The sequence below is a fragment of the Hyperolius riggenbachi genome, chromosome 5 (assembly GCF_040937935.1).
Source record: "Hyperolius riggenbachi isolate aHypRig1 chromosome 5, aHypRig1.pri, whole genome shotgun sequence".
Taxonomy (NCBI): Eukaryota; Metazoa; Chordata; class Amphibia; order Anura; family Hyperoliidae; genus Hyperolius; species Hyperolius riggenbachi.
The window spans coordinates 450,681,329-450,708,116 of NC_090650.1; the positions used below are offsets into that span (position 1 = coordinate 450,681,329).

Genomic DNA, 26,788 nt, shown 5'->3' on the forward strand with positions numbered 1-26,788 from the left:
AGGGTTGGGCCTCCCCGCTCTGACCAGGACACAAAGCCCCCTAGACTGGTGCTCGTTCGCTATCTAGACTTTGCTGAAAAGGCAGACCTATTAAGAGCCTATAGAGACCAGGGGCACCCGCTGGAATATCAAGGCCGAAAAGTATTTTTGTTTAATGATTACTCTGTGGAAGTGTCCAAAAAACGCCAGTTATTTAAATCCGCATGTGAAATGTGCATAGGCATGAAATGGAAATTCGCTTTACAGTATCCTGCAACGATGAGGATCACAGATGACAAAGATGAAGATCATACATTTACATCTGCTACTGAAGCTCTATCCTTTTTGCGTTCAGTGTCTGATAATGCCACAAATGACTAACTTTCTTTACTCTTTCTTTTAAGCTTGAGAGACTGCCAGCAGGGGGTGCTGTTGTATAACTAGAGAAAAGTTTGGGCCTGAATGACACAGTATATGTTATTTTCAACTAAGGTTGGCATTCAGGTATATTATGGTATTGAAGTTTAGGTTAGTGCTATAGTAAAGCATCATAGAAGAAGCCTGAGACGAGTGGGAGGGGGATCGGTTTTGGAGATGGAGGAAGGTCATCCGGGAAAAAAGTGAAGTCACGTTATGCGGGGTTATATGTGTTTGATAGTCTTTGTCTGGTTTTCAAGTTGGGGAATTAATAAGGGGGGGGGGGGGGAAAGGGGAGGGATGGGTTCTAGTTATGTCACTCCAGATCAGACGGGTTAAATTGACAGTAGATGCTTGGTGGTCACTAGATGCAACATTCTCGTGGAAATGGCATTACGAATAACATCATGGAATGTCAAGAGACTTCAGTCCCCGGGTAAGCGATCTATTATCTTAAGACATCTGAAGAAGGTGAAAACTGAATGCAAAGGGCGCAGATATAAGCAAAGCACTGCATGGGAATGTTGAGCCCGGCAAAGGGGGGGTTAACTAATTACCTGGAAGCAGGTGTTCCTTTTCTTTTACAGAGCCTCTTTCCCCCTGGAGCTGGGGAAGGATTCACAGCTGGAGGTCTGATTGTTCCTGCAGCCTGGCAGGTGCTGGAAGCAGCCAATTACAGCAAGCTGTGAGGATATAAAAGGAGGAAGAAAAGCAGCTGCGTCATTCCAAATCCCTGTCTGGAGAGGAGCTGCACAGTCATGGATGCAGTTATAGCCGCTGTGAGGAGAAGAGTTGAGGAAGAGGATGGAGCAGAGTGGCTGGCAGCCCTGTTACGGGGCAGAGAAGAAGAAGAAGCAGCAGTAGCAGGACCTTCCAGGGCGCTGGGCAACCAGGCAGAGTCAGCGCATGGCGTGCAGGGGGGAATCCCCATGGTGTCAGGAGAGAGAGGAGTGGAGGCGGAGCAGATGGAGGAGGGATTCGGTAACCACATGTCTCGGAAGGAAGTCTTTCTGGCTGAGCAGGGAGGCGGCTGGAGGAGGCAGAACGTAGAGGAGGAGATGGCAGCTCCGGTCGGGGGCGGGCCCAGGAAGAGGCTTAGGAAATCTAAGAGGTGCTCTTCCCCTCTGAGACCAGCAAGTAGGGCGGCCAGCAGCCAGCCCGTTACCAAGAAGGGTCGCAAGGAGCCGGCCCAGGCAAGCTGTTCAGCTTTGGAAGGAACCTCAGAGCCATTACAGGGTCCCAGCCAGGGCAGCATGTGTGTAGGCTCGGAGGAAATCAGACCACCGGCATTACCGGGTGAGTTGTCTGCCCAGTGCAGTTTATCTGATATTACTAATCGTTTAAATGTGATGTCTGATGTGATTAATTCATTGGTGCAGTCTGTGCAATTGCAGCAGAAGTTAGTACCTAATAGTAATAACATTGATGTGTCTAATGAAGCTGCTAGGGTGCAGGCTGTGAGTGATAATGTGTCTGTACAAACTTCGCCTGCAGCAGCTTGGGCTAATGCAGCAAATGTACCTTCAGTAACTCAGTGCACTTCAGTGCCAGTTCTAAGGGATGGAGTGGCTGAATCTCTTTATAAAGAGGTTTTGCCCTGCGTTTTATCACCACTTGGTTATCACTTGAGCTCAAAAAGAGGTTGAAGAAGACAGGCGCCGGCCTGTATTACGCACATTTAGCAATTGGCAGCAAGCATTCTGTATATTTGCAAGTGTTCTTGGTGAAAAGAAACCTGAACTCTGCACAGGTTTGTTTCGATATTTGGATGTAATTAGTGAAGCCTATAGAAAGTTTGGAGGTATAGCATGGTTCCAATACGATGAATCATTCCGTCAGAAGTTGACTGTGCATACCTCCCTGTCTTGGGGTACTAAAGATTTAGAGTTGTGGATAAGTCTTATGCTTCCGCAGAGAACGCAGTTTAAGCAGACACAATCCGTAGCTATGCAATCTGCTGCTTCGGTCAAAAAGGGTTTATGTTTTGCCTTCAATGAGGGTTCATGTAAGTTCTTGCAGAATTGCAGGTACCGACATGAATGTAATTTTTGTGGCGGCATGCACCCTATGTCTCGGTGCTTTAAGAGAGTGGGGATGCAGTCGCAAAACAGCACAAAGGAGCTTTTTCTCAAAAGCTTGGACGCCGGTGAGGCTTCAAAAAATACAACCATGGCTAAGCATGTACCCAGATCGGCTGAGCAGCCAGCTAATCAATGAAGGTTTTTCAGTTGGTTTTAAGTTACCTGTTTTTCTTGGCCAGGGTTGTGTTGAAGTACCAAATTTAAAATCAGTCAATGCGCATCCACAAGTGGCATTTAATAAAATCGTGAAAGAGTTGGTTGCAGGTCGGGTGGCGGGCCCGTTTGTTGACCCACCATTTAAAGACTTTAGGTTATCACCTTTGGGTGTTGTCCCCAAAAAAAACCGCAAAAGAATTTAGATTGATACATCACTTATCATATCCTAAGGATGGATCTTTAAATGATAGCATTGACAAATCGGTAGCATCAGTGTCGTATCTAACTTTTGATAGGACGCTGGATGTGATTAGAAAATTTGGTAATAACGCACTCCTGGCCAAGGCGGATATCCAGTCAGCTTTCCGCTTGTTGCCTATTTGCCCAGATGCCTTCAGCTCCTTAGGTTTTGCCTTTGATAACCAATTTTTCTATGATAAATGTCTCCCAATGGGGTGCGCATTATCTTGTTTTTACTTTGAAACATTTTCAAAATTCTTGGAATGGACAGTAAGACAAAAATCGCAAGAAGGCGCAGTGGTCCATTACCTTGACGATTTTATGTTTATTGGTCCAGGTGATTCCCAGATATGCCAGGCGCTGCTGCAGGTATTTTGCGACACAATGGAGGAGTTTGGTGTGCCGCTGGCGCATGAGAAGACGGTTGGTCCGTGTACAACAATGGAATTTCTTGGTATTACTGTGGACACTGTCCGTATGGAGTTCAGACTCCCGAAGTTGAAAGTTGCTGTGCTAAAACAAATGTTGAATGGCATGCTGCAAAGGAGAAAAGCTACTGTAAAAGAAATACAGTCTCTACTAGGTCACTTGGCCTTCGCCTCTCGAATAATGCCTATGGGCAGGGTTTTTTCGAGGAGGTTGGCTGCCATTATAGCGGGCTTGAAGTCCCCTGGCTGGCATGTATCTTTAGACCGGGAAATAAAAGAGGATTTGTTAGTGTGGCACAGTTTTCTGTTAAATTACAATGGTAGATCTTTATGGCAAAGTGAATTTGTTCTAGATGAGAATATGGAGCTTTTTACTGATGCTGCTGGTGCCATTGGCTATGGTGCTTTCTGGCAAGGAGCTTGGTCAGCTGAAAAGTGGCCACAATCTTGGTTAGATGGTGGTGTCACAAAAAATATTTTGTTACTAGAATTATTTCCTGTGGTAGTAGCATTGACCATTTGGGGTAAGAGCTTTGAGAATAGACGAATCCTGTTGCAGACTGACAACAGGGGAGTAATGTTCGCAATTAATTGCTTATCTTCTAAATCAGCCATGGTAGTGAAATTGTTAAGACATCTGGTGCTGTTGTGTCTGAAACTAAATGTATGGTTAAAAGCAAAATTTTTACCTGGTAAACTGAATGTAATTGCAGATTCATTGTCTCGACAGCAATGGGGTACTTTCCGATCGGTAGCAGTAAATGCGGAAAAAGAGGGAGTGAGGTGCCCAGAGCATCTTTGGAGAATCATTTGGTCATGATCGCTGATTTAGTGAAAAAGTCGGTTGCCCCACGGACTTGGCAGGATTACAGCAGTGCTTGGTCAGCTTGGGGCAAATTCTCAGATGAGTATGGTGCATCTCCATTATCTAATTCAAGTGAATTATTTCTCATATTTATTTGTCATTTAATACAACAGGGTTATTCTGTGGCTAAAGTGTCAAAAACCTTGGCAGGGATCTCATTTTTTAGAAGGCTAGCGCAGGCACCTGGTCATAACACCTATCCAGTGGTTAAGCAGGTGCTTAAAGGTTTTGTTAAAGGTGCTAGTCAGCCTGATAATAGGAGACCAATTTCTTTTGATCTACTAAAAGAGTTGGTAGGATCTCTTAGTGTGGTTTGTGTGGATAGTTATGAGGTATCTTTGTTTAAAACTGCTTTTGTTTTGGCCTTTTTTGGGGCTCTTAGAATTTCTGAAATGGTTGCTCGCACTAAGTCTTCACCTTCCCCGCTGGGAGCTAGCGATGTGCGTGTTATAGATGACAGGCTGGGTCTGTTTATACGTCGCTCCAAGACGGATCAGAAGGGGATAGGGACTTGGTTGTCTATTGCAGCGTTGGATAGGGAAGATTGCTGCCCAGTAAGGACAGTGCTATCATTCATGAGTGTTCGGCTTCAGTCTAATTCCTTTCTGGTTCATAGGGATGGATCGGCTTTATCGGCTTTCCAGTTTCGTTCGGTTTTTAGGAGGTGCCTGGTTCATCTGGGTTTGGGAGATATGCGGTTCTCGTCCCATTCCTTCAGAATAGGAGCCGCATCTGAGGCAGCTAGGCACGGTCTTCCTGATGAGATTGTCCAACGTATTGGTCGTTGGGAATCTAATAGATTCAGGTTATATGTGAGACCTCACCTGTTTATTCGTTAATGTCTTGCAGGTAAAACAATCATATGGATTGTAGGACATTCTTTTGTATATTGGGCCCAGAGGAGGGCTAGGAACAGGCCGTACTCAGAAAACCTTCTGCTAAACAAGGACAAAGCTCAAATATTTTGGCTGGGCATTCGCGGTCTTCGGTGGGAAAACCTCGGTTCAGCCATTTATAAGAAATTACATGGTTGGCCGGTTCCTGACCTCCTTTTGATTCACCTAGGTGGAAATGATATTGCGAAATATAGGACAGTGGAATTTTTGAATCGGATGAAGACGGATTTATTCGATCTGGCAAGGAATTTACCAAATACAAAGTTAATATTTTCAGAAGTAATCCCAAGGCTGTCATGGTCCCTTTACAGGGATCTAAAGTTTATGAATAAGATCAGGAAGAGGATTAACCGAGCATTGGAAAAATTCCTTCCTTTGATTGGGGGCATTTCATTTCGTCATGTGGAATTAGAAGGAGGAGAACCAGGCCTATTTAGAATTGATAAGGTTCATTTATCATGTATAGGTTTAGACATATTCAATATGAACTTGAATACGGCTATTGAAAAGGCCGCGGTGGTGGGGTTGGGGCCAGCCTAGAGGCAAGGCTGGCTGTTGGAAATGGCACCCAGGTTTGGGTGGTCATTTGTGCTATCTGAAGAAAATTACTGATTTGTTATTACACTTTGCAGTTCATTTAATTGATAGTCTTGATTAAAGATTTAATATTTGATTTCGTTTATAATAAAGTCTTGGAATTTAAACCCCAATAAAAATGGCCGCGGCCTTAATCCACTTTTGGTTGTTGTCTTTATTGTAGTTAAGAAGGGTTACTGGGCAAATACATTCCCATGCCACCTAACAGGAGACCAATTTACCTATATGCGTAAATCCTGGGTGGGACAAGTATATGGCTCGCCAGCACAGGGGAAAAAGGCAGGGGTGCTTATACTAATACACAAACAAATACAGGGCCAGGTAATCGAGGAACAATGTGATAAGGAAGGGAGGTGGGTGAAGATTAAGCTTCGTTTGGTGGGTGAGGAGGTGTCGATCTCGAGTGTATATGGGCCTAATAATGAGGATAAGTCCTTTTTTTGCAGATCTTTTGACCAATACCCTATCCACAGACACGTGCAAAATTATACAAGGGGGAGACTTTAATGCTATGGCTAACTTGGGGGAGGATAGGTCTAAAAGAAGGATAGCCAGCTCTCAAACGGCAGCCAAATCTGTCTTGTTCCAAGACTATATCCAAACGGCTAGTCTGTGTGTCGGCTGGAGGTCATTACACCCAGATGGTGAGGAGTTTACTTTCTATTTATCCTCTCATGATATATGGTCAAGGCTAGACTACTTTTTACTATCTCAGCAGGCCATGTCCCAGGTCTTAGCCATTGATATTTTAGAGTTAGTAATTTCCGACCATGCTCCAGTACAACTCATATTCTCTCCCAAGGTACCTAAAGGGACTGACATACTGTGGCGGTTCCCATCCTATTTGTATGAGGACGAAGGATTTGCACACCTGCTCCAGCAGTGGTGGTGGGAATATAAGGAAGATAACCGGGCACATATAAAAGACATTTTTTTATTTTGGGAAGCAGCCAAACCCACCTTAAGGGGAAGAATTATTAGCTATGTAGCGGCCAAGCGTAAAGCATCACATAACCAGTACATGAAATCAATAGAATTGCTACGGGCGGCCCACAAGAATTTTATTGACAACCCCTCCCCAGAGGCAAGAATAGAATGGCAAAGAGTTAAAAGAGACACGGAAGTAAATCTAAAGACACGGGATATGTACCTAAAATCCTATAAAGATTTATACTTTTACAAATTTGGTAATAAAATAGGTACACTACTCTCTCGCATGTCAAAACCCCCTTTTACCACCACAGTAATTACTTCCCTTCGATCGCCCCTAGGTCAGACAGAACATAACCCGAAGAACATTAATTCCATATTCCAAGAGTTCTACAAAAAATGATATGCTGATACCACCATTAAAGGGACTAGGGACACAGTGCAGAGTTGGCTGGACAAAGTATCTCTCCCCTCTCTATCAGAGGAGGATCTACTGGAACTAAACTCCCCTATAACCGAAAATGAGGTCCAGAACATTATCAGGAATCTTGCTAATGGTAAGGCGCCAGGCCCAGACGGTTTATCCTCGGAATTTTTTAAACTATTACGCCAGGACCTGGTGCCATATCTGACGACTCTTTTTTTTAATACAATTCTGAGGGAGGGTAGGTACCCCACGTCGGCAAACATGGCTTATATTAAACTGCTTCCTAAAGCTGGCAAGGATTCCCTACTACCAGGATCATATCGGCCGATATCTTTAATCAATCAAGATATAAAAATATTATCAAAAATAATGGCAGATCGCTTGGCTGGCTTGCTTCCCAAGCTTGTTAGCCCAAACCAAGTGGGATTTGTCAGAAATCGGTCAGCAGTTGCCAATGTTAGGAAACTACTCATGGTTCAGGACTATGCTAAGGCCTATCCCGAAACATGCAAAAATTATGCCATTTTAATGATCGATGCGGAAAAGGCTTTCGATAATGTATCCTGGGATTGGCTTGAGGGTGTGCTGGATAAAATGAAAGTAACTGGCTCACTAAGAAATTTAATAAAAGCCATGCATACAAACCCCAGTGCCCGCATTTACACCCCAGGCTTCCTGTCTGACCCCTTTACGCTTGAGAAGGGCACGAGACAGGGGAGCCCTTTGTCACCTCTACTCTTCAATCTTGCCTTGGAGCCTATGACTCGATATCTCGAAGCAAACATAGCGGGAATCACTATCGGGGGACATAGAGTGTCGCAAGCCATGTTCGCCAACGATATTCTGCTATTCCTACAGGATCCTATGATACAATTAGAACAGGTACTGGGGAAAATTGGGGAAATAGGCAAATTAAGTGGCTTCAAAGTCAATGCTTCCAAGTGCGAATTAATGTACCTATCAAAACTGGCCCCGAAAATAAATGGGACACACCTTCCTGTGAAGATCTGCTCGCAGGTAACTTATTTAGGAATTAAATTTCCTAGAGACCCATCGCTTATGTACTCAAAAAATTACCACCCCCTGATAATGGATATTAAGCGCCAGCTAGCTAATTGGGAAAATTTGTCCATTAACCTAATGGGACGGGCCCCATTAATCAAATTGGTGTCTTTTGGCAGATTGCTCTACCCCCTACAGACAATACCATTGCTGTTGAGACATTCAGATGTCAAAGATTTGTACAGTGCATTTATACGCTTTCTGTGGAAAAAGGGTAAGGCAAGAATAACTCTCTCCAAGCTACAGCTCCCTAAAATTTTTTTGGGGGGGCTAGCTGTACCCGATATAAGAAGATACAATATAGCTTGTCTAACCCACCATGTAAGGGACTGGATTAATAACTCGAGCATTTATTCAAATTACGACCTAGAGTCCTCATATGCCGAGCCATGGTCCCTCTCTGGCTTGCTACACACATTGTATAAACATCTACCACCACAATTTAGAAGTAGCAAAATTTTGAATGATACCATAGTGACTTGGAGAGAGCTGTGTAAAACATTTAACATGCCTTACCTGATTTCCAAATATATGCCCCTGCGTGGCTTGTCGGAATTCCCGGCGAGTCTGGCCCACAGAGGTTTTTATGAATGGCAGGACAAAGGAATTCACCGATTGGGACAATTATTAGATCTGAATGCAGGTAAATTACTATCCTTTATGGGAATCAGGTCAAAATATGGCATTCCGCGACATCATTTTCTATACTATGGCCAATTGAGATCATTCTTAGAAAGTAAGGGGAATCAATTTAAAAACATAACTACATTAAATAAATTGGATGAATTCCTAGCCCCGCATATTCCTAAAATATCATTGTCTGCGATTCAGACGGACCTCCAACAACTAACGGTTGCCAAAAAAGCAGCAAACAATCTAACCAGCTGGTCTAAACATATATCAAGCGATGATCTTCCAAAAAAAATTCTTGAGGGATATGGGGTGATCCATAAACTGATAGTGGGGGAAAACTGGCGAGAATCCCATTTAAAATTTATCCATAAAGCTAAGTATGCCTTCAATATTAAATATAAGAATCCACCAGCGTATTATACACCTAAATGCCCCAAGTTTAATCAAGCTGATGCAGACTTATACCATTGTGTGTGGAGCTGTCCAATTGTGGTAGATTTTTGGAAAAAAGTGATGCATTATACCAAGCAAATGTTTAAAATCCAAATGGAACTGAGCCCTCTGTTAATGCTATTTAACTATGAGGAACCACATTCAGAGACAGAGGACAATCCCCAGGCAACTACCAAAGTCTTGAGTAAACTGGCTCATCTGATTCTAATCACAGTTTGAAAGGTGATCTTCAATAAGTGGATTTACGCAAGCCCTCCCACAATGTGGGATGTTAAAGAGGAACTCATGCATCTTCACCAACTGGATAAAATGGACACACTAAACCACAAGGATAAAAAAACAAAGTCATTTTTTAAAAAGTGGAAACTCTTTATTGAAAAGATTTATACACAACAGGAAATAAGAGACTTGATGGAACATTTCAAGTACACAAAATGGTATCTAACTGAACATTTGCTGGGCATGCTGGGAAAACTAGACATTTCTTAATTATTATTTTTTTTGAAGTTTATGGTCTGGAGTGACAGGGAAGGGCGGAGGGGGGGGGGGGGGAGAGAAAAGGTGGGGTGTTAGGGGGGGAAAGGACGATCCGGAAAACTACTCCTTCAAGACACTACAAGGAGAGGTTTCATTGGACCCTTTATAATTACATAATTTGAATTGTAAAAGCTACTTTCTGTGTGCTAGAATCTTTAAGCCCATTACCTTATTGAAGGAATGAAACCTGGCCTGTGTAATATGTGAAATGTTCAATAAAATGTTGTTAAAAAAAAAAACCTTGGTTTACATCACATCTTAGGAAGCTGCGCCTCCATAAAGAAAGGGCATATCGTACAGGCGATAAAGTCCTCTACAAAGCTGCGAAATACAAACTGCAGAGAGCCATTACCGACGCAAAAAAAATTATTCTCAAAAACTTGAGGAAAAATTTTCTAACGCCGACTCATCCACAATATGGAAATCTCTACATGAAATTACCAGCTACAGGAAAAGATCTCCTCCCTCCTCACTACATAACCTGCAGCTGGCAAATGAACTGAATACATTTTATTGCAGGTTTGACACTACCAACAAAAGCCAAACACAACAAGTCAATTTGCATCTCTGCCACAGGCAAACTGAGCACTTCTCCAACCAGCCATCATCTCCACCCCCTGCAGTGTCTCAGTATGTACACAACACAGCAGACCAGACACAATCTGCTAACCTGTCCACAGACTTGCATGCTCTAACAATATGCCAATCAGATGTAAATAGACTCTTTAAAAAACAAAACACCAGGAAAGCAATGGGACCAGACGCTGTGTCTGCGAAATGCTTGAATCTCTGTGCCGACCAATTAGCGCCTGAATTTACAGACATATTCAAAGCATCTCTAAAACTCTCAATTGTTCCTGCCTGCTTTAAAAGCTCAACTATTGTACCAATTAAAAAAAACAAAACCTACATGTTTAAATGATTACAGGCCTGTTGCCCTGACATCACTGGTCATGAAAGCATTTGAAAAACTGATAATGACTTATCTGAAATCAATCACAGATTCCCTGCTAGACTCTCTGCAATTTGCCTACAGGCCTAACAGATCCGCAGACGATGCCGTGAACATGTGTATGCATTATGTACTACAGCATTTAGATATCCCAGGAACCTACACCAGGATTTTATTTATAGATTTCAGCTCTGCATTTAATACCATAATTCCATTACTGCTACACAGCAAGCTCTCCCAGCTACACATACCTGAATCCATCTGCAAATGGATAACCGACTTCTTAACCGACAGAAGACAGCGTGTTAGACTTGGTAAACACACATCAAGCTCTCTGACAGTCAGTACTGGTGCACCCCAGGGCTGTGTGCTTTCCCCACTGCTCTACTCACTGTACACCAATGACTGCATCTCCACAGATCCATCTGTTAAGGTTCTGAAGTTTGCAGACGACACAACAGTTGTTGGTCTCATTCAAAACGGGGATGAGTCTGCATACAGGCATGTGGTGGGACAGCTTTCCTCCTGGTGCAGCAGCAACAACTTGGAACTAAATGCTCTCAAAACTATGGAGATTATAATAGACTTTAGGAGATCTCCCCCCCCCCCCCAGCACCTCCCCTTAACCATAAATGGATCCACAATAACCCAAGTAGAGTCATTCAAGTTTCTTGGGTCCACGATCTCAAACGACTTAAAAAGGGACAACAACACTGCCACTATTGTCAAGAAAGCACAACAGAGAATGTACCATCTACGGCAGCTGGAAAAGTTTGGCCTACCTCAAAATCTAATGGTGCAGTTCTACACTGCAATCATCGAATCCACCATAACATCATCTATGACTGTATGGTTCGGCTCCTGCTCAGCATTAGAAAAGGGGAGGCTGCAGTGCATCATCCGATCAGCGGAAAGGATAATTGGCTGTAGCTTACCTTCCCTGCAGGATCTTTACACTAGCAGGTGCAGAAAGAGAGCAACCAAAATTGCCTCTGACCCCTCTCACCCAGCTCACTCCATCTTCCAGCGCATGCCTTCAGGAGTAAGATTCCGGTCAATCGCTACCAAAACCTCTAGACACAGGAACAGTTTTTTTCCTCATGCGGTAGCCATACTTAATGCTGAACCACGTTAGAGCTGCTAGGACTGAAAGTAATCAGCACAGAACTAAACATGAACAATTCTCACATTGCTTACTGCCACTATACTTATACCGTCCTTAACTTGTAATATTCACACTGTCTGTCCTTGTATTGTTTTTGTTTGTGTTTGTTAAGCAACTGCCAAGACAAATTCCTTGTAGGTGCAAACTTACTTGGCGAAAATAAATTGATTCTGATTCTGATTATTGTTCTGATTCTTGGTTACTGTGCCTGTGCTATTCTTGTCCTGTTCTGTTCTGTCTTGTGTCACTACTTGGCAATCACCATTCTTGCGATTGCCTTCTTGCTTTGATTTCTGCTGATGTGTGTTCACCGTCGCTCGGTCGCGACTAGATTGGTGGACACACATTCATCCTATCCCTTTGCTCTGTCTCTTAGAGGGCTGTTTAGCCCTGCCTTGCCTTTTCCTGTGCAATTCCCATCTGGCATCTGTGGCTGTGCAGAGGCTGTGATCGTCTGCACGCCACAACTCCATCTGCCAGGGGGAATTGCCCTCTGCTGGTGCAGTGCACCTAGCCTGGGTTCTCCCTAAATTATACGCTTGTGGATGGTTTTCGTTGTGTCAGTGCGCATCTTGTGCGCTGACCACGGAAACGATTCCGCACACGTTACATTGTCATTGACCAGTTCCTGAAAAACTGCGGGAGCATTGCACAACCCGAAGGGCATCACTAAGTACTCATAATGCCCATCGGGTGTGTTAAAGGCTGTCTTCCACTCATCACCCTGTCTAATACGTATCAAATTATAAGCCCCTCTCAGGTCCAACTTAGAAAAAAATTGAGCCCCAATCACTTGTGAAAACAGATCCTCTATTAGTGGCAGGGGATATCGATTGGGTATAGTGATCTTGTTCAGTGCCCTGTAATCGATACAAGGACGAAGTCCCCCGTCCTTTTTTTGAACAAAAAAGAACCCTGCCCCTGCTGGTGACTTAGAGGGACGGATGAAACCTTTCTCAAGGTTCTCCTTGATATATTCCTTCATGGCCATTTGTTCTGGCCCTGAAAGATTGTACAAATGGCTCCTGGGGGGCATAGTGCCTGGTCTCAGCTCAATAGGACAGTCAAACTCTCTGTGGGGAGGAAGCTTATCTGCAGAACGTGGACAGAAAACATCAGAATAAGAGACATACTGAGGGGGAACACCTTCGACACGAATATTAGTGGTACACAAAGTAATTTTCTCCAAACAATGTAATTGACAATCTGGGGACCAGGCCAGTAATTGTCCTGTGCTCCAATCTATGTGCGGTAAATGCTTATGCAACCAAGGAAGCCCTAGAACGATGATGGAGGAAGACCTTTTCAGAACATAAAATTGAATTTCCTCCTTATGCAAAACCCCCACAGTACATCTGAGAATAGGAGTCTGAGAAAGAGGTTGTTTATTCTGTAAAGGAGAATTATCAATGGCAGTAACAAAGATCTGTTTTTCCATGGTTAGTACTGGAATATTCCACTTCCTAGCCAGATCTAAATCGATGAAGTTTGCTGCAGAGCCTGAATCGATAAAGGCTTGAGTACAGCAAACTTGGTTCTCCCAAGTGATAGAACAAGGTACTAACATTTTAGCATTTTCTTGAGGTAAAACAGGATCGCCTAGGGTAGTACCTCCCACTACACCTAGGCGGAGGAGTTTTCCACCTTCTTGCTACAATTCTGAACAAGATGACCTTAATCCCCACAGTACAAACACAGGCCCTCTTTCCTTCTCCTGGTCTTCTCAATCTCTGACAGCCTGGAATGACCTAATTGCATGGGCTCATCAGAACTAGACGTGACTGAGGGAGTAGCATAGACACCTCTAGATGAACCCCGTGATCTGCTCTGTTTATGAAAACGAACCCTCCGATCGATCTTAATAGCTAAAGTTATTGCCTCATCCAGTGATTTTGGCTCTGGGTGGCTAATCATTACGTCAGAAATGGATTCTGATAATCCTGAGAAAGCGATCTAGCAAGGCAAAATGCTCCCACCTAGAAGACACAGCCAACTTTCTAAACTCTGAGGCGTAATCCTCGACAGAATTATGACCCTGACGGAGATTTTTTAGCTTTCTCTCTGCAGTGGCGGAAATGTCGGGGTCATCATATATTACGGCCATGGCCTCAAAAAATGCCTGGATGGACGCCAAAGCCTCGTGATTGACCGGCAAATTATAAGCCCATGTCTGGGAGTCCCCATGCAATAACGTTTTTATGAGAGTCACTCTCTGTAGTTCAGAACCAGAGGTTAGAGGTGTCATCTTAAAATACGACATGCACCTACAGTGTTCTCCCCAGAATTTTTTTCCAGCCGGGTGGCATGAAAAAGTAGCCGGGTGATGTGCGAGTTGCGAGGGGGGGATTTTTTTACCCCTTACAGTATAAGGAGGAGAATGAGGAGTCGAGCCAGGTGCTCCTCAAAATTAGCCAGGTGAAGCAACTGCCTTAAAGAGCTTGGGAAGAAAACCACAAATGGGTGTTACAGTTGCATTTCATGGGGAGACTGGTTTGGGCATCATGGTGACGTAGCGGTTAGCACTCTTTCCTTGCAGCGCTGGGTCCCCCGTTTGAATGCCAGCCAGGGCACCATCTACAAGTTTGTATGTTCTCTCAGTGTCTGTGTGGGTTTCCTCCGGGCACTCCGGTTTTCTCCCACATCCTAAAACCACACAGATAAGTTAATTGCCCCCCCCCCCCTCTAAATTGGCCCTAGACTACAAAACATACACTACATGATACATGCATATGACAAATGACTATGGTAGGAATTAGATTGTGAGCCGCTCTAAGGGACAGTTAAATGACAAGACAATATACTCTGTACAGCACTGCAGAAGATGTTTGTGCTATATAAATACCAAATAATAATAATAATACGGGATTGAGACAGAAACGAGTCAGCAGCAGCCTCCATCCCCTCCAAGTCAGCTAATCTAAATTGCAGGTCAATGCAGTCATGTTTGTTTTATCACGTCCCCTAGCTTGACAGCTCCCTGCCCTCTCACAAGCTGAAAAATCGGATAAAACGTGCTCCTGCTGGTTAGAGGACAATAGCAGAGACCTCATCCAGAGGAAGGGAGATCATTCCTTATCTGCAGAGTTTATAACTTCTCCCCACCACATCAGAAGAGCGTGTGTGTGTGTGTGTTGAAGTCAAGCAGCCAGGAAACAGGGGGCGGGGCGGCAGAACTCCGTGCCCTGCACTGCCCGATCACATGTGACTCAGCCTCGGAGCTGCCTGGAGAGGATGGGACTGGCTGCTGACATTCATGCAGCCAGCCCAGGGCAGAGGAAACACAATGTCCGTATTTGCTGGGGAGTGAGAGTCTGCCTGCAGCCCCAGGCTCTCTCCCCAGCCTCAAGTCACACAGCATTAGCCTGCCAGCATGTGTATGCGGACGGCTGCTGTTATGTCTGATCGTGCTGCCCAAGTCCTGCCCCTTACAACCCGCCCAGCCAATCACAGCTCCACTAGGAAGGTGAGGTCACCCAGGCAGAGGAGCGCTCCTGCACTGATGGCTTTTGCTTCCGTGCCCCAGCCGAGCGCTGATTGATAGCAGGCTATGGAGCGCTCCTGCCTGCAGATTACAGCAGTGAAATTTGCTAGCTACGCAAGTGCATACCAACAGGCGGGCGGGGGTTCAAAACACCCGGGCGGCCCGCCCACCTAATTAAGCCTGGGGAGAACACTGACCTATTTTTAAAATTCCTGAAATCTGACCTATGACCAGAACATTTTTCAGGGAGAGCCATCTTAGGTGCAATAACACGAGTGGGAGGCACTGTGGATGCAGGAGCCTGAAGATTGTGCACAGCGTCAGACAACAGATTTAGCTGAGACTGTTGTGCAGCCACGGTATTACTTAACTGCTCAACAGCTGTCGTCAAGGCCTGGACCTGCTGACATAATGCCTCTATAGTGGTCATGGTCTGTTGTTATGTAATGATCAGTGACGTATCTGAAGATCAGAACGAGCTCTATCAGAACTATAGTCAGTACTTTATTCAGAGTGTGATCACACGTGTTTTTGGTGCACAATAGCAACGGGAGTACTCCTAAGTTGGCTGGCTGGGGCTATCACTAAACAAAGAGTGGTCGTACAAGCGAGGTCGGTAACAGGTCGGTCAGGCAGCGGTACAGAATCGTGAGGCAAAATCGTAGTCAGTAAACAGGCAAAGGTCGGCAACAGATCAGATAGTCAGAGGTACAGAATCGTACAGCAAGATCAAGGTAAGTATTCAGGCAGAAATCGGTAACAGATCAGATTGGCGGAAGTACAGAATCGTAAGGCAAGAGAGTGGTTAGAGGTACAGGCAGAATATCATACGCAATAATAACAGTAATAATATAATAATCCTGAGCTAAGTGTGAATCCCCAGGGTCCTGCTGGATCAAACACACAAGGATCTGACTAAGGTCTGAGAGCTTAACCGCAAAGTTTCAGCAACAACAGACAAGGAGCAAATGACAAGCAGATCTTTAAATACGCAGGATGATTCCACCAGCGCCGCCCCAGCACGCCAGCCAATCAGACCTCAGAAAAGACAGGCAGCTGACTCCTCAGGGAATAAATGTGCCGCTGCTCTACGCGTGCATGCGCCAATCTCCCCGCATGTCGCTCAGACAAGCCGGACCTCCACGATCCCGACGGAAGGCCCGGAGACGCCGCAGCGGGCACCACCATGACGGCAGCCGCAGAAGCGGCGGTTGCGCCGCGTGTAACACTAATTTGGAATTTCCCTAAATCTCTGGTTCTGATTGGCTGAGATTTCCGTGCGTAACCTACTATCTTGTTTTGAATAGCTAAGATTGTTTACAAATCCCTTATTTAACTTATCTTGTGGGAATTAACATAGTCTGCAATGTTTACACATACTGGCATTTGATTATCAAGTCATTTTTGATACAGTAAATAAAAATGGACATCACCAGCTATCTTGTCTGCTGATTTGACTTATTTTCCCCAGACATTGGGACTTTCAAACATTAAACAATGTCATTCATGATGCATTTTTTATAATGTGTCCCTCTGCTTATTAGTTTGGAATGTGCCTGTCCTTTTTTAAAAATAAAATTGGTCATGCTGACCCAGAAAATCAGTGAATTACAGATATAGTAATTGAATGCTTATTGAAGTACACAGGACTTCTAAAATACTCATTTAAATATAAAGCTTATTATATAATTATGTAAGAAATAGTTGCATATTAAAACCTTATAGTTTAAAATCATGTTCTATATATTGTCTTTCTTATTAATAAATACATTTAATAATTTCCACCGGCAGATGTCACTATTTAATCATTTTAAATAATAAGCAGTATTAATAATATTAATTTTATAAGACTATGAAACCGCCAGGTGGAGTAATTGTCCTAAATATGGGACAACCTTGCAATGTTTTATTGTTGACATTCCAGAATGTTTGATAAGATTCATAACCCAAACATCTAAAATGTGTTTCAAACTTTTACTTGCAGAATCCAGCTTTTAAATGTAATTCAAAGTAATAAATTCTATTATATGTAATTATAGGGTTTAACAGTAATTATTTCTTTCTTTAGAAGGCATAGATTGATCACGTTACATTACTGCCGCAAACATGCATCAGTTTTATTGGAATTCCACGTGAAAGTGGTGTACACGTGAGAAGTGGATCGAAAGTCATACATCATTCCAAACATTTTTTTACAAATAAATAACTGCAAAGTGGGGTGTGAGTAATTATTCGTCCCCCTGAGTCAATACTTTGTAGAACCACCTTTTGCTGCAATTACAGCTGCCAGTCTTTTAGGGTATGTCTCTACCAGCTTTGCACATCTAGAGCCTGAAATCCTTGCCCATTCTTCTTTGCAAAACAGCTCCAGCTCAGTCAGATTAGATGGACAGCGTTTGTGAACAGCAGTTTTCAGATCTTGCCACAGATTCTCGATTGGATTTAGATCTGGACTTTGACTGGGCCATTCTAACACATAGATATGTTTTGTTTTAAACCATTTCATTGTTGCCCTGGCTTTATGTTTAGGGTCATTGTCCTGCTGGAAGGTGAACCTCCGCCCCAGTCTCAAGTCTTTTGCAGTCTCCAAGAGGTTTTCTTCCAAGTTTGCCCTGTATTTGGCTCCATCCATCTTCCCATCAACTCTGACCAGCTTCCCTGTCCCTGCTGAAGAGATGCACCCCCCGAGCATGATGCGGCCACCACCATATTTGACAGTGGGGATGGTGTGTTCAGAGTGATGTGCAGTGTTAGTTTTCCGCCACATATAGCGTTTTGCATTTTGGCCAAAAAGTTCCATTTTGGTCTCATCTGACCAGAGCACCTTCTTCCACATGGTTGCTGTGTCCCCCACATGGCTTGTGGCAAACTGCAAACGGGACTTCTTATGCTTTCTGTTAACAATGCCTTTCTTATTGCCACTCTTCCATAAGAGCCAACTTTGTGCAGTGCACAACTAATAGTTGTCTTATGGACAGATTCCCCCACCTTAGCTGTAGATCTCTGTAGCTCGTCCAGAGTCACTATGGGCCTCTTGACTGCATTTCTGATCAGCGCTCTCCTTGCTTGGCCTGTGAGTTTAGGTGGATGGCCTTGTCTTGGTAGGTGTACAGTTGTGCCATACTCCTTCCATTTCTGAATGATCGCTTGAACAGTGCTCTGTGGGATGTTCAAGGCTTTGGAAATCTTTTAGTAGCCTAAGCCTGCTTCAAATTTCTCAATAACTCGATCCCTGACCTGTCTGGTGTGTTCTTTGGACTTCACGGGTGTTGTTGCTCCCAATATTCTCTTAGACAACCTCTGAGGCCCTCACAGAGCAGCTGTATTTGTACCGACATTAAATTACACACAGGTGCACTCTATTTAGTCATTAGCACTCATCAAGCAATGTCTATAGGCAACTGACTGCACTCAGATCAAAGGAGGCCGAATAATTACGCACACCCCACTTTGCAGTTATTGATTTGTAAAAAATGTTTGGAATCATGTATGATTTCCGTTCCACTTCTCATGTGTACAGCACTTTGTGTTGGTCTTTCATGTGGAATTCCAATAAAATTGATTCATGTTTGTGGCAGTAATATGACAACATGTGGAAAACTTCAAGGGGGCCGAATACTTTTGCAACCCACTGTGTGTGTGTGTGTGTATGTATATATATATGTAAATATGTAAATATATATATATATATATATATATATATATATATATATATATATATATATATATATATATATATATATATATACACAGGATCTTCTCAAAAAATTAGCATATTGTGATAAAGTTCATTATTTTCTGTAATGTACTGATAAACATTAGACTTTCATATATTTTAGATTCAAATACACACAACTGAAGTAGATCAAGCCTTTTATTGTCTTAATATTGATGATTTGGGCATACAGCTCATGAAAACCCAAATTTCCTATCTCAAAAAATTAGCAGATTTCTTCCGACCAATAAAAGAAAAGTGTTTTTAAAACAAAAAAAGTCAACCTTCAAACAATTATGTTCAGTTATGCACTCAATACTTGGTCGGGAATCCTTTTGCAGAAATGACTGCTTCAATGCGGCATGGCATGGAGGCAATCAGCCTGTGGCACTGCTCAGGTGTTATGGAGGCCCAGGATGCTTCGATAGCGGCCTTAAGCTCATCCAGAGTGTTGGGTCTTGCGTCTCTCAACTCTCTCTTCACAATATCCCACAGTTTCTCAATGGGGTTCAGGTCAGGAGAGTTGGCAGGCCAATTGAGCACAGTAATACCATGGTCAGTAAACCATTTACCAGTGGTTTTGGCACTGTGAGCAGGTGCCAGGTCATGCTGAAAAATGAAATCCTTATCTCCAGAAATCCTTATCTCCATAAAGCATACAGCAAGAGATGTATATATTGAAGCGCCCCACAGCGCCGCCCAGCTCTCATCAACCAATCAATAACCGAGCAAGAATCAGCTGACCGTCCTGATCAGCTGATCTTCCTCCTATTGGTATAAAGAGCCTTTCTTGCAGCACGCGCGCGCGTAGCTCTCCATCTGTGTGCACTACTAGGTCCAGCTAACCCAGACGCATGTTGCTGCGGGGAAACCGCCGCACTGGACGCGGAATCTGCCGCTTTGCCGTCAGAACATGCGGCGGCCCCCACGCCACTCTTCCCATGGGCACCATCGGCTCCAGACAAACCAGACGCATGCTGACGCGGAGGAACCGCCGCATCAGACGCGGAATCAGCCGCCTTGCTGCCAGAACATGCGGCGGCTTTTCCGCTGTTTGTCACACTTTTCCTGCATAAATAAACCGCTAGATTTCCAACAAGTTAACAATACAAGACAAGGGGGATTACCGCTGAGTGAGTGAACAAATCAACTACAGATTTTTACCCAGGGGAGGGAGGTATTCACACACGTTACACAGCATTGTGAGACAAGAAGGGGGAAGAGAGCCCTGACCAAAAGGCCTTACAGTCTAAGGGTTTAAGGGATTGGACAGTAGGTAAAGGGAAGCTGTGTATGAGATGGTAGAAATGGTGGTCAGTGGCTGAAGTGTCCTGGGTAGAAGAGTCCTAGGTCCGCCCAACGCAGGCTCTCCCCCCCCCAACCACACTCCTCCTCACCCAACTCCACCTAACACCCGCCTCCCCAATCTCCTCCTCCCCAACCCCACCTCCCCAATCTCCTCCTTACCCAACCCCTCCCCAATCTCCTCCTCACCCAACCCCTCCCCAATCTCCTCCTTACCCAACCCCTCCCCAATCTCCTCCTCCCCATCCCCACCTCCCCAATCTCCTCCTCACCCAACCCCTCCCCAATCTCCTCCTCCCCAACCCCTCCCCAATCTCCTCCTCACCCAACCCCTCCCCAACTCCACCTTAAGATACATTACTGCCCAACAGAGAGGCAGTAGTGGTGCCTATACTGCCACATTTCTGCAGCTTTTTTGTATTTCAGGTTGGAGCTGGTCGTGGACCCTTGGATAGAAGGTCTTTGGGTTGCATTGAAGAATGAATTCATGTCTAGAAAAGAGAGCCAGGCGCCAGACGATGACACAACTGTTTTGGCCAGTAGTCAGACTACACAACATGTAGCTGAAAATCTGGATCTGCAAATGAGAACGTTGAAGATCAGCAACTCATTGACACCAAGCGGCGCACTGCAGAAAGGTCCAGACTCAACAGCTGAAGCATCACTTGTCCGCTCAGTGCCTCCCCTATCACAGAGCAGCCTGACTGTGCCCAGCCTGCCTGCTCCATACCTGGATGTGCAGATCCTGCACTGTGAGGGAAAGGTGAGTCTGTATAATAAGCACTGAATGGGCATTGCTGGTAGGGAACCTGGACAGAGCAGCCTGACTATGCCCCGCCCCCCTCCTGCTCCATACCTGGATGTGCAGATGCTGCACTGTGAGGGAAAGGTGAGTCTGTGTAATAAGCACTGAATGGACATTGCTGGTAGGGAACCTGGACAGAGCAGCCTGACTATGCCCCGCCCCCCTGCTCCATACCTGGATGTGCAGATCTTGCACTGTGAGGGAAAGGTGAGTCTGTATAATAAGCACTGAATGGGCATTGCTGGTAGGGAACCTGGATAGGTGCAGCCTGACTATGCCCCGCCCCCCTGCTACATACCTGGATGTGCAGATCCTGCACTGTGAGGGAAAGGGGAGTCTGTATAATAAGCACTGAATGGGCATTGCTGGTAGGGAACCTGAACAGAGCAGCCTGACTGTGCCCCTCCCCCCCTGCTCCATACCTGGGTGTGCAGATGCTGCACTGTGAGGGAAAGGTGAGTCTGTATAATAAGCACTGAATGGGCATTGCTGGTAGGGAACCTGGATAGGTGCAGCCTGACTATGCCCCGCCCCCCCTGCTCCATACCTGGATGTGCAGATCCTGCACTGTGAGGGAAAGGTGAGTCTGTATAATAAGCACTGAATGGGCATTGCTGGTAGGGAACCTGGATAGGTGCAGCCTGACTATGCCCCGCCCCCCCCTGCTCCATACCTGGATGTGCAGATCCTGCACTGTGAGGGAAAGGGGAGTCTGTATAATAAGCACTGAATGGGCATTGCTGGTAGGGAACCTGGATAGGTGCAGCCTGACTATGCCCCGCCCCCCCTGCTCCATACCTGGGTGTGCAGATGCTGCACTGTGAGGGAAAGGTGAGTCTGTATAATAAGCACTGAATGGGCATTGCTGGTAGGGAACCTGGATAGGTGCAGCCTGACTATGCCCCGCCCCCCCTGCTCCATACCTGGATGTGCAGATCCTGCACTGTGAGGGAAAGGTGAGTCTGTATAATAAGCACTGAATGGGCATTGCTGGTAGGGAACCTGGATAGGTGCAGCCTGACTATGCCCCGCCCCCCCCTGCTCCATACCTGGATGTGCAGATCCTGCACTGTGAGGGAAAGGGGAGTCTGTATAATAAGCACTGAATGGGCATTGCTGGTAGGGAACCTGGATAGGTGCAGCCTGACTATGCCCCGCCCCCCCTGCTCCATACCTGGATGTGCAGATCCTGCACTGTGAGGGAAAGGGGAGTCTGTATAATAAGCACTGAATGGGCATTGCTGGTAGGGAACCTGGACAGAGCAGCCTGACTATGCCCTGCCCCCCCTGCTCCATACCTGGATGTGCAGATGCTGCACTGTGAGGGAAAGGGGAGTCTGTATAATAAGCACTGAATGGGCATTGCTGGTAGGGAACCTGAACAGAGCAGCCTGACTGTGCCCCCCCCCCCCCTGCTCCATACCTGGGTGTGCAGATGCTGCACTGTGAGGGAAAGGTGAGTCTGTATAATAAGCACTGAATGGGCATTGCTGGTAGGGAACCTGGATAGGTGCAGCCTGACTATGCCCCGCCCCCCCTGCTCCATACCTGGATGTGCAGATCCTGCACTGTGAGGGAAAGGTGAGTCTGTATAATAAGCACTGAATGGGCATTGCTGGTAGGGAACCTGGATAGGTGCAGCCTGACTATGCCCCCCCCCCCCTGCTCCATACCTGGATGTGCAGATCCTGCACTGTGAGGGAAAGGTGAGTCTGTATAATAAGCACTGAATGGGCATTGCTGGTAGGGAACCTGGACAGAGCAGCCTGACTATGCCCCGCCCCCCATCTCCATACCTGGATGTGCAGATCCTGCACTGTGAGGGAAAGGTGAGTCTCTATAATAAGCACTGAATGGGCATTGCTGGTAGGGAACCTGGATAGGTGCAGCCTGACTATGCCCCGCCCCTCTGCTCCATACCTGGATGTGCAGATCCTGCACTGTGAGGGAAAGGTGAGTCTGTGTAATAAGCACTGAATGGGCATTGCTGGTAGGGAACCTGGACAGAGCAGCCTGACTGTGCCCCGCCCCCCTGCTCCATACCTGGATGTGCAGATCCTGCACTGTGAGGGAAAGGTGAGTCTGTATAATAAGCACTGAATGGACATTGCTGGTAGTGAACCTGGACAGTGCAGCCTGACTATGCCCCGCCCCCCTGCTCCATACCTGGATGTGCATATCCTGCAATGTGAGGGAAAGGTGAGTCTCTATAATAAGCACTGAATGGGCATTGCTGGTAGGGAACCTGGATAGGTGCAGCCTGACTATGCCCCGCCCCCCTGCTCCATACCTGGGTGTGCAGATGCTGCACTGTGAGGGAAAGGTGAGTTTGTGTAATAAGCACTGGATAGGTGCAGTAAACAGTCAGCACTGGTTCTGGTCTTCATTAAATTGGACCTGAACTCAGAACTTCCTCTAAAGCCACAGAATTATTACCTTTAGAGCTGGTTTCCATATGAGCGTTTTCAGCCGCAATCCCAGGGACATAGACTGCACTGTCTGCTGTTTCCACACATGCGTTGCGATTCACCACTGAATCACTCACACGGTTTCCTGCATTTTGGGGCAATTGCGCCCGCTATCCCATTTATTATAATGAATGGGATTGCAAGCTCCGCCTCCGGGGGAGTCACAAGCTGCGCTGAGCACAGCGCTCTGCATTGTGTAATGGAAACCGGCTCTTAAAGAAAAACATTCCTTTTTTACAACTGATACAAATCCTGAAATAAATCTACATTGTTTACTTCCTGCTTTCGTGGAAGCAGACATATTGTTAAAGCAGTAGGATTAGCCATACTATGCCAGGGAAAAAAACACATATATAAGTAGATAAACACTTGATCTACTTACATAACACATGTATTATACTGTCCACGTTTTGATTTCAGTGAATGTTATATAGTAAATTACGATAATTCTGTTCCTGGTGGGGGCCATGTCTTTTGCCCACAGTTAAGGCTAACTAGTGATGTCATTTCTGCCCTTTACTTTTTTTCTTGTCTCCTCCAATCACTGAGTCACCTCAGCCTTGCTTATAAACACAAGTGAGTAGGGGATTAGGTTTCAGATAAGAAACTGGCAGGGAAATAAAGGGAAGAGGAGGAATAGATTATAGATAAAAAGAACGCCCAGCATGCAATTCTTTGGCACGACTACTAAAGGGCCAGTGTTCCTTAAGTATGTGATAACTCCAAATCATAACAGCAGAAAAAGTTTTGAAAGTTTTGAATGCAGGATTAGCATCTTTATCACTTAATACACTCAGACCAGTTGGTATTGAAATTTCATTTTTATGGTGACGATACCGCTTTAACATCCTGTGCTTTCAAATGAGCTTATCTGTCATGGCAGTCAGCTGACACAGCTGAGAGATCAAATTACAGTTGTGATTAGACACAGTTGAGGGGGAATTAGACAGGCTAAACTCTTTGTTTTCCTTGTATCCTGTGCTAGAGTTCAGGTCCACGTTAGGATCAGTGTGGCTCTCTGCTGTCCCAGACTGACATTAATAGAACACTTTCCAATTCCAGCAGAATGTATATACTTCTGTCCTTCCTAAAACCAAACATTCATTTATACATTTCATCTGCAGACCTAAAAAGTGGTTTAGGTGATCCCTTTAATGACTCAAGATTTATTTGAAAGCTTTGAAAACTACTTCTTCAGGCATGATGCAGAACTGGGCCAGAGCCGTACACCAACACCATACACCGGAACCTCACACAAACACCGGACAGCAACACCACCAGAACCGCACACCAACACCTTTCACCAGAAACAAACCGAACCGTACACCAGAAACACAGCTAGAACCGTGCACCAAGACTGTACACCAGAACCACACACCAACACCGTAAACCAGAATCCCTACCATAACCGTACACCAACACCGTACACCAGAACTGCACACCAACACCATACACCGGAAACCTCACACAAACACCGTACAGCAACACCACCAGAACCGCACACCAACACCTTTCACCAGAAACAAACAGAACCGTACACAAGAAACACAGCCAGAACCGTGCACCAAGACTGTACACCAGAACCGCACACCAACACCGTAAACCAGAATCACTACCATAACCGTACACTAACACCGTACACCAGAACTGCACACCAACAGCGTACACCAGAACTGTACACCATCACAGTTCAGAAACACAACCAGAACCGCAAACCAACACCATACACCAAAACTGTACACCAGAAACACAACCAGAACCGCCCACCAACACCGTACACCAGAAACACAACCAGAACCGTACACCAGAACCAAACACCAACACTGTACACCAGAAACACAACCAAAACCGTACTCTATAAGCACACACCAACACTGTACACCAATACTGTTCACCAGAAACAAACAGAACCATACACCAGAAACACAACCAGAACCGTACACCAACACCATACACCAGAACCGCACACCAACACCGTTCAGAAACACAACCAAAACCGCAAACCAACACTGTACACCAGAAACACAATCACAACCATACACCAGAAACACAACCAGAACCGTACACCAGAACAAAACACCAACACTGTACACCAGAAACACAACCAGAACCGTACACCAACACAATACACCAGTGCCATACACCAAAACTGCACACCAACACCGTACACCATAAACACTACCAGAACCGTACACCAGAAACACAACCAGAACCATACACCAGAGCCGCCCACCAGAAACACAACCAGAACCATACACCAACACCAGAACCGCACACCAACACTGTACACCAGAAACACAACCAGAACCATACACCAACACCGTACACCGGAAACACAACCAGAAGCGCACACCAACACCGTACACCAGTGCCATACACCAGAACTGCACACCAACACCGTACACCATAAACACAACTAGCACCGTACCCCGGAAACACAACCAGAACAGTGCATCAACATCATACACCAGAGCCGCACAACAACACCATACACCAGAAACACAACCAGAACTGTACACCAAAACTGTACACCAGAAACACAACCAGAACCGTACACCAACACCATACACCAGAACTGCACACCAACACCGTACACCAGAACCTTACACCAACACAGTATACCACAAACACAACCAGAACTTCCCTGCATCTGTTTACACTATAATAATTGGCTTCTCATACTTGTCTCTGCAGGAAGCTGAACTCTCTTCATTGTACCCAAAAGAAACGGTTTTCAGAGTTCCAATCGCCCAGGCTAAGCGTTTGACTGCAGACGGTGCTGTGAAGACCACCCTGATGCTGGAGCTGGATATATCTGTAATTACCTCTCCTTATTATCAGTGACACGCCCCCCTGATGCTGGATATATGTGTAATTACTGCTCCTTATTATCAGTGACACGCCCCCCTGATACTGGATATATGTGTAATTACCGCTCCTTATTATCAGTGACACGCCCCCCTGATGCTGGATATATGTGTAATTACTGCTCCTTATTATCAGTGACACGCCCCCCTGATGCTGGATATATGTGTAATTACTGCTCCTTATTATCAGTGACACGCCCCCCTGATACTGGATATATGTGTAATTACCGCTCCTTATTATCAGTGACACGCCCCCCTGATACTGGATATATGTGTAATTACCGCTCCTTATTATCAGTGACACGCCCCCCTGATGCTGGATATATGTG

At 45.3% G+C, this 26,788-nt stretch overlaps 1 protein-coding gene across 1 annotated transcript in view; it reads left to right on the forward strand.

Moving 5' to 3' along the window:
• MTRR (5-methyltetrahydrofolate-homocysteine methyltransferase reductase) overlaps positions 1–26,788 on the forward strand; it is a 361,300-nt gene that overhangs the window by 129,160 nt on the left and 205,352 nt on the right. Inside the window, exons 5-6 of the mRNA XM_068238238.1 lie at positions 20,746–21,082; positions 26,287–26,409. Coding sequence (XP_068094339.1) covers positions 20,746–21,082; positions 26,287–26,409 — 460 coding nt within the window. The remainder of the gene's footprint in view (positions 1–20,745; positions 21,083–26,286; positions 26,410–26,788) is intronic.